Below are 9466 nucleotides of genomic sequence, written 5' to 3' on the forward strand. Positions count from 1 at the left end.
CAGAGATCATATTCTGCATATTTTGGTTGTATAAAGTTATTTGAATTGTTATTGCTTATCATCTCCTACCAGTCTGTACATTCTCTTCTTTCCTCAACAAGGCATCATGTCACAGAAAACTGAACTGGATGTTTACTCTTTTTCAGACTATTCTCTGTAAATCTTAGAGCTGTTTGTGTGTAAAAACCCCATTAGATCACCAGTTTCTGAAGTACTCAGATTAGGCCAAGTGGCACAAAGACACGTAAATCCCCTTTCATCCATACTCCAATGCTCAGTTTGAACTTCAAGTCATCTTGAATATGTCTACATGCGTTAATGAATTGAGCTGGAATCGAATGGACCGATTATTTGTATTAAGCAATTGAACAGGTATACCTAATAAAATGGCTGGCGAGTGTCATCACCAGCTTCAACACTAGACCTGTAAATGTGATTATTGTTACTGCGTATTACAGCTCTACAAGCAGCTGTTCCACAATTAGCAGTATCAACTTGTTTGGTTAAGCTGGACTAAAATATTCATGGTTCGTGGTTTTTTATTCTATTTCTTCCACTCTTGTACCAGTAATTGTACTCATACAAGCTACACTAAGCAATACATTATTTAGAACCTTGATTTCAAGCTGGAACAAACCAAAAGAACCAGTCCTTTTTTTTCTATACAGACAGATGCACTGGCCAATTTAAGCCACAAGATGTCACTATATCCAACAAACTGGATCTTTAAATAATCAATAGAGGCACATCAGCTGATAAACTAAAAATTAAAGATGCTATAGTCTACTTGTTGCAACCGAAACAATTTATTTTCTTAATAATAAAATAAAAAATAGAAAAAAAAACACACACATTTAGGTACTAGTTAACTACCACATAAAAGAAGCTGTAGATCTTCACATTTTGGCATTTTTGTTTAAAAGATGACAACTATTTGAACTGTTAGTCAATCAAACAGTTCAGCCATTTTCCCCGCAAAAATTTTAATAGTAGCTGGTCAAAGAACCATCTGCAGGAGGACAGAACAGCATTTGGTGAATCTATAAAGAATAAATAAATGTCCCACAGGGTCCATCAAATGTGCTGTGTACTGTATATATGCAAGCTACATTCACTGTCCTTTACATGCACCTAATATAATAAATATACCAGGAGAAATCAAAGGTGCTAATAAAACATAACATAAAAACAGCACAAGCGGAAAGGTGACATTTATGTGGAGGAAATATTTCCCTTTTAAAAACACACCTGGACTTTAGTACTTAAGTCTCATTGGGCATGATAACATTGCCTCAATAACAATCTGAAATAATCAGATCACACTTGAGCGGCAGTCACAAAATTAGGCTTAAAAGTGACTCATGTATGGTCAAAACTCAACATAAAAAGGGAAATCAACACATTTTATGGTATAAGTTACACCTCAATCAGTGTATGAAGTCAGTGTATCAACATCTAAGTTCCTTCAGAGCACATGCAAATCAATGTGTCATATCTACTGACACAACAAAATACAACTGGAAAATTGTAGCAAACAATGATAAAACACAAGTAAAACAAGAGAACTAGAAAGGTTAAGTGGGGGTAACCATGAAGGAAGATAAAAACTCTCACTATGCCTCTTCGGATGAGATCAGACTGAACGCGATGTGACTTTTCATAGCTTCTTTTTTGTTCCTCCTTTACACAAACATGGCTGAAATAAGTGGGAGTGTTTCGTAGTCTATGCTTTTTCACTAAAAACAAATTTGCACTGCTGATGTGGGCTGCAGCCAAGTTGAAGAAACTCCAACATCTTAAGTGAGGTGTACCTGTTCACACCTGATAATAACGTGTTCTGGGAGATCTGATGAGAAAACAGCTGAGATGCAGTGAGATGTGATTAACAGGCTGCATTTAGATCTGAGTTAGAAATAGCCACGTTCTTTTAATGGACTGTATATCTATGTTCCATGTACCGCACCCAAGAAGCATATTTACAGCACACTAGGCACAGAAACTGCAGTGTGCCACCCGCTAGCTGAAACCATGATGCTTGGGGTATTTGCAAACATAAATGATGAGCCTGTTTATTGCTAATAGAGCCTGGAAGAGAAATCCTATCACAAGTGGTCACCTGCAGCACAATCCACTTCCAGAAGTTAGGAGATGTTCTGTCCAAAATGCTTGTTAATGCCACAGTCTGAACTGAGCTCATGCAGCGGCTGTCTTTTCAACTGCTTTTGTTTGTTACTGCGTGTACGGCATATATCCAAACTTCTTATGTTCATGTCACTTTCAGTCTGAGCACATCTTTCAGGCTACAGGAGAAATGAAAATAGCATTCCCACATTCACATTCCAGCTGGGAATTTAAGCAGAAAACTGAAGCTGTTTACTTCTTCCATGCCGTGTAGAAAACCCATCTGATGCAGCATAGTTAAGGAACACGTTACATTTCAAATGCAGTTATAATTGTATAACATGCTCTCTTTGTTTTTGACCTGCATTTCATCTTATGTAGCTAAGATCAGTGAAAGGATACTGCTCCAGGTAAGAGGGTACACAAACCACCTCTTTGCGGAAGTCCACGGGACACGAGAGCTTTCCAAGCTGCTCCTCGTACAGACTCAGTGCCTCCGTCAGATTCACACTGTTACCCTAACGACCAGTGGCCAAAAAAAACAAAACAGAAACATCAAAACACGTTAGTAATCCAGTTAATTTTCTATCACAACTGGAAGGTTAATAGTAGACATGGGGTGTTCCAATTCTTGGGAATAAAAAGTTCGTAGATTTCTAATGTTGTACATGTGAAACTCATCTCTGTGGTACAGAATAATTGCTGGAGGCCTGCTTGACCTCATCCTTTCTGGTACAGCAGGAAAAGAAGCCTGTGATGCTTACTGCTAATACAAAACTTTATTCTGCTCATTTATTTTTAAAAGCAGGTGCTGTGCTGCTTAAGGGATTTTTGTTGGTAATTCTACCACTTGTTAATCTCTGTTACAATGAGTAACCATGACAACGGGAAGGTCATTTATGTGGAAACAGCTGATTGAGAATCAAAATCTAGATGAATTTAAGAGCAGGAGCAAAACAGAGAGCAAGGATGAAGAAGTTAAAACCATTTCTTCACTTGATCGTCATGGGGAATGTTAGCAAACAAAATCAGATTATGAGGAGTGCAGTTTTTATGTGTTTCACCAGAGCATGGCGAAAGGAAACCTATTCTGGACCATAGCACCTCACAGTAATTTTATAGCCAGCACTGGATGTGTTTCTGTAAAGATAAAGGGAGGTATGCCTGTTTTTGCTGCACCAAGTTCTGCTTAATCCTCAGTGAAAATCGGTGTGAACGCGGTTTTGTGTTCCCAGTGTTGCTGAGCCAAGCTGGAGCTGATTAAAACCTACATCTTCCCGCAGCAATCAAGAACTAGATGTTCTTGACCATAGTTAAAGGGGCTACAGTGTGGAAACCCCAGTAGTGCTTATCAAGTGTCTTACCTGTGGTAGCCAATAGTCACTGTGTTTTCAGTATGGAGAATCAGAAGCATTCCTCAATGGCAAGTGAAAGCTAAAAGTTATTTGGAATGAGGCCACCAGTAGAGCACTTTTTTTTTTGCCATCTGAAACAACTCTAACGTCAGTGAATGCTGTTTTACACAGCATTACCTCTGTGCCAGACAGTTACATGGATTGGGTCTGCACTTAAAGCTGAGAAAGCATATTGTCAAGTTAAATCCAAAAAAGCTCTTTATGAGGTTTGTGTTGTTTTTGATGGCAAAGTTAATCCATCAAAAAAGCTTCTGGTTCTCCAAACTGCCTGCTGCAGTTAACACATTTTCTACTCATAACTACTTTCCACAAGCTCACTTAAAAATAAACCTCTTTTACAACAAATGGTGTAATTCCAGAAATGTTTCAGCAGAGAAATCTGCCCCCGATACTGAACTGTTAGCTCAGAGTTTCGGTCTACAATGTCCACAGAAAGAGGTGACCTGTATCATCTGTTGATGCTGCATGTGACTCAGCTCAGTCGCTGCCAGGCTACAAACATCACACTCCCAACCTATTCATTCATAACTTTTTTCTCTGCTACACGTAAAACTTACTTTTTAATCACCATTTTATACAAATGAGTTTTAATTGTAATTTATAAAGGAACAGTGTAGTTTTCCTCCGGGGATCAACACATTTTGTAGAGCCCTACCTGTGTGAAATATTTGCCCTTGGGATGCAGAATGCGGATCGACAGGTCCAAGATGAGACGCAGGAACTCCCATGTAGAGTCTGCAAAAAGCAAACTGGCCAAAGCTGAAAAAAGCTGAACAACAACTTATGTAATGCACACACATAACTCATCATCAGACACAAGAGGTTGATAGAAAGTGACAAACCTTCTTCTGGTGCGGTGGATATTGGGATTGCAGTGAGGTCATTAATTACATAATCAAAAGTCCTCCCTTCTTGAACATATTTCTTCAACAAGGGGACACAGTCTTCTATTAGTATCTGTAATCCAAGAGACAAGATCATACAACACACACACTTTACCTTGCTCTATTTAAAAAAAAAGGAAAAATGCAGGGTTATTATCATGATAATATCTTCTATATTGGCCAACCTTGAACAACCAACAGGGAAAGGGGAGCTGACTAAAGTAACTACAGTAAAAGAAGATAGCTACTTTTGATAGTAAACGGGAGATTTCTATAGTTGATTAATCTACAAAGCCAACTGTGTATCCCTCTACACACTCCAGTCAATTAGTTGGTGTTACCTCAGCGACTACACAGAAAATGTAAAAATATAATGCTACTATTAAAAAAATACCTTTCCAGTCTGGGTGGTCTGTTTAAGCTACACACTCTCTCCCTAGCTCCTTTCCTCATGCTCGCTGCCACTATTGCTGCTTCCTGCTTTTGGTTTAAGCCCTACCATCACCCCAGTTCCACCTGTAGGCTTTTTTTGATCAATCCAATATCCTTTTTTTTCCTGCTTTCGGTATCAGAGGCCCAAATCTTACACTACCCTTTATGGATTTTTTATCTATGTTATAGATTGATAATAAATAAACTTATCACAACAGAAAAATACAATTAAATTCCACATGTATTTAACTTCAGCGAAGAGGTACATAATAATTTCTACAGCACTCACTTGGTAACAGTCTCCCCTCAGGTTGTCAAGGGTATTGCCGCAAGTTTTTCTCATGTGCACCTTACACCCGTCTATGACCTTCTGGTCAATGTAGAGGCTTTGTTAAAGAAAAAACGGGCAGATGAGCGCAGATTTACATTGCATGAGAGAAAACGAAGTCACCTCAGATGGAAAAAAACAAAAAACTAAAAAGTAGTTAGACAGCAGAAAATACTCAATAAAAGGATATCTCCACCATGGTGATCATCTTTGGCTTTTGTTTAACCAACTCAGCAAGGATGCCGCCGTCACCTCCTCCCAATATCAGCACCTCTTTTCCAGCATAATTTTCTTTCCCATTACCTGTGATGGCTCGGGTGTAGGCAATATCACTCTCTGCCAAGTCTGCAAAAAAAATGCATTATTGCATCACATTACGCTTCTCTGCTGTCAGCTGATACCAAACTGACTTCTATGTGCACTGTAGTGTTGTGTACACTTACTGACATCTCCATCAAGCACTAGGATATTTCCATACTGCTGTGAGTGCAAGATCTTTATGTTTTGGTAAGCAGAATCTTCTTCATACACCACCTGGTCAATGTCATATTCCACCAATCTGCCATCAGCTGTGGGCCAGTATCGGTCCACCTTTGCTCCTCGTACGAGGGCTGGAAGCCTTAAGGGGGAAAAAAAAAAAAAAAAAACACAGTGCATATGATAAATGTTAATGCAGCATTCTAGCTTGAACTGAAGTGTTAACATATCCAAAACATGACCACGCCATGAAATTCCAAATTCTTACTTCTTAATCCTTGCAATATTGCCATTTAAGAGTACTTTTAACTTCTTTTCCAGTGCATTTAAAAGCTGTAGAGAAAGAAGAGATATGTGCTCAGCTGTGAAATTGTCCACTTTTATAGATAATCATTCAGCTTTTTCTCCTGCAAACTCAACAGTTACACATGCATACAGTAAATGCTTGCATATCAGCATTTCTGAATAGTTTGATTTTCAGGTAACAGGTATAGTACTGCATACTTATAATCACTTACATTGTCTAGTTGTGCAATGTTATCCTCTTCATAACACTGCAGATCGATAGTGACCAACCCATGAGAGTGCACACGCAGGATGACAAGCCTGAAGATAAAATGATGTAAAGCAGCACAATGTGGTAAACATGGATGGTTATCGCAGAATTTGACAATGAAAGTTGTGGAGTTTTTTCCAGTTTTTCAAACCAAATAAACAAGGAAATCTAGATAAGAGTTAAATGCATTTTGACCGCTGCTGAATTCAGGAGTAATGATACGGCCAAAACACCAAATATGGGGAAAATTAAAACAAAATTTCAACGAAAACAGATTTCATAAAACTGAAACCTGATTTTCTAAATAGCAAAAAATTGACACTGAGTGGCCTAAATTGAGAAGGAAAAACTATTTTAACTTACCGTCCATTCTTGCCTATAAATGTAGCAAGGTATCCATGCCCATTTGTGTCATGAATAGTCTCTGTGAGTTCCTGCTCATGAAATATGGACAGCAGGCCAGGAACTATCGAGGCAGAGTCAACTGAAAATAGACACAAAAGAAAAGAATGTTATAATCTGCCCACTTAATCCTGCATTAGAGGTATAAAACAGCTTCAGATACTTATATCATAGTGGCAAGGCAACAAATCCAAATTGTCACCATGCCACTTTAAATTTCTAAAGTAATGATTAACTGGAATTGTTCTGCACTTAAACAAGTTCTGATTAATTATACTCCAGTATGTAGGCTGAAGTAGTCAGTCTGCAAAACAGTGGCCCTGACTAAAGATATAGTGCCTCTCATTTGGTTATCGTCACCTTACTACACATGCATTAACATGTAAGAAGCATTTTAATATTGCAGATGGTGAAAGCTATGCTATTTTTGACAATAAGTTACAGATGAATAGTTCAGTGGTGCATTTTTTTCCTTACAGTCATATTATTCCGAGATAAGTAGAAGCTTCTCCACTACAGGAAAATGCCACATGGCTCACGAAATTAGTATTTCAATTTTAGGCTGATTTATACTTGTCCTTGACTTAATTTCAGAAGAAGAGAAAGATGTCATACTTTATTTTCCTCTCCACTAAATGCGTAAATCACCTATAATTTTAATCATCCTTTATACTAAGATTTAATACACAAAACACATTGGTAAACTCTGAAATAGGATGCAGTGTTGGTCCACCATCCCTAATATGATAAAACATGTCGCTCAAAACTTGAAGGTATTTTCTTTACTGATGTCACAAAGTGTCAACCTTGGGAGGGTTTTTCTTAAACAGGTATCTTAAACGGCCCAAACAACTGTTTAACTCGGCCACGACCCGTTTCTACACGAGTTTGGATTTTAACCGATCGTTACAAGCGTGCAAATAAAACTACAAAAATGGCTGACAATGTGCCACTTCCTATGCGACAGCGCCGAATTGAACATGCTTTATTCACATTGTTAAAACAGACATTGAATCGCTTTCCACTGAAGTGAAACAAAATATGCGATAAAAATTTCTGTAACGTTGACGTCTACCATATGGATATGCAAACTGTAACATTGTAATATTGTTTTAGGGTAACTTTTATCTTTAAATTACACTTTATGGAATACGTACAGGACATTTCCCCAAAACATCAATAACGTTACTGTTCTGAAGGGCAATTACACTAGCAGGGTAACATTAGCTAGCTAGCTAGCATGCAGTTATGATGTTGTGCCTGTAAAGTAAATGTACAATATCTATTCACTTACATATAGCACCCTTCCTACCTGCAGTAGAGAGGTTGAAGTCGAGAGTGTAATGTCGCACTGCCATGTCTCACTGAAACTGACATCCATGCCTGGAATAGCAGGCTGTAAATAATTATGTGCAGATACAGAGGGACAGCCCTGCTACCACTGCAGCAGCTGGGCCGGGCTCAAATCGTGGCAGCGGCAACATGCAATGGCACTTCCGGCAGCTTCCACAGCTTGCGAGATAACTTCCGGTGGCTGCCAGGCTGCCAAAATCTGCTGGACTAGTTGTAACATATATATATATATATATATATATATATATATATATATATATATATATATATATATATATATATATATATATATATATATATATGTGTGTGTGTGTGTGTATTTTGTTTTTGTTTCCTCATTCTTCCACACACGGTTATCCACAGTATTCACATGCAATCATAGCAAAGCCCTGAAGCAGTGCTAGTGAAACTATGCAGCTGTTTGCAAAACTGGTTTGTGTAAGAAGAGCAGGAGTGAGGGCCCATGCAAAACAACCAACCAAGCAGGCAGCAATCATTCAGGTGATTTCTTCAGAAGTACTAATTAGAAGGTTAGTACTTCTGAAGAAATCACTTAAATGATTGCTGCCTGCTTGGTTGGTTGCTTTGGGCGGGCCCTCACTCCTGCTCTTCTTACACAAACCAGTTGTGCAAACATATATATATATATATATATTGCATGTGAATACTGTGGATAATCGTGTGTGGAAGGATGAGGAAACAAAAAACAAAATACATTTGCACACATCAGCTTTATTAATGCAAACAAAATGTAAAGGTAATGTAAGGTAAAAGACATTCATTTGTTTCTTAAGTAACATGTCTGGAAGGGTCGCAGTCACATGCACAGAAAAGATAACTTTAAAGGAGCCCAGTGGTTTGTTGGTCTCCAGTCAGAGTCCAGTCATTATGCAATTTGCCATACTATATACTATACTGCATGATGTATTGCCTGTGTGTGTGCAACGCATCGTAGAGATGCGTTGCACACACACAGGCAATGAGTTCAGTCATTTTTAGCTGGGGGACTTGGTGTGTGTGTGTGTGTATGCGACTGTGTGAAAGATTTCATTAAATTTTTTTATTCTAATGTAATTCTACTTTGATGTATGTAAAAGCTTGTTTTTTTTTTGTTTGTTTTTTATATGCATGAACTGAGATATGCATAAATGTTTTGAATCATGTAAAGAACTTTGTGTTGCCTATAGCATGAAAAGTGCTTTATAAATAAAGTTTTATTTGATTTGATTTGATAAAGGCAGTGTCGAAAATTTGTATATAAAAAGAATGGCTCACAAATAAACGGCTCACAGCTGTGAATCGTTTCTCATCGTTCATTTAAAAGGGTCGTTCAAAAGAATCGGTTTGTTCATGAAAGTCACATCTTTAACGCGTTGCCATTTTTTTCAAGTAGGATTGAAGGTGTGACCTTACATATTTTGATAAAAATGGAAGCTGTTATCAAGCTAAGAATGTTGTTACCAATAAAATAGACAACATATAATTGCAATAACTTTAA

General features: G+C 37.9%; 1 protein-coding gene across 3 annotated transcripts; it reads right to left on the bottom strand.

Moving 5' to 3' along the window:
- Positions 1–784: 784 nt before the first annotated feature.
- Positions 785–8107, bottom strand: sms (spermine synthase). 3 transcript variants are annotated; one of them, XM_042008950.1, is made up of 11 exons: positions 7910–8104; positions 6577–6697; positions 6176–6263; positions 5926–5990; positions 5624–5799; positions 5371–5525; positions 5142–5231; positions 4379–4493; positions 4192–4271; positions 2524–2639; positions 785–2404 (listed from the first exon to the last, which is right to left on the bottom strand). In XM_042008950.1, exons 1-11 carry the CDS (start codon positions 7971–7973, stop codon positions 2374–2376), a joined length of 1101 nt encoding a protein of 366 aa, XP_041864884.1. In that variant the 5' UTR covers positions 7974–8104; the 3' UTR covers positions 785–2373. The 3 variants fall into 3 exon arrangements, 2 of the variants coding, with proteins under 2 accessions (XP_041864884.1, XP_041864886.1); XM_042008952.1 differs by having other exon boundaries at positions 7928–8103; XR_006012992.1 differs by having other exon boundaries at positions 2386–2404; positions 4192–4305; positions 7910–8107.
- Positions 8108–9466: the final 1359 nt, after the last annotated feature.

This window comes from Melanotaenia boesemani, chromosome 15, assembly GCF_017639745.1.
Source record: "Melanotaenia boesemani isolate fMelBoe1 chromosome 15, fMelBoe1.pri, whole genome shotgun sequence".
NCBI classification, from domain to species: domain Eukaryota; kingdom Metazoa; phylum Chordata; class Actinopteri; order Atheriniformes; family Melanotaeniidae; genus Melanotaenia; species Melanotaenia boesemani.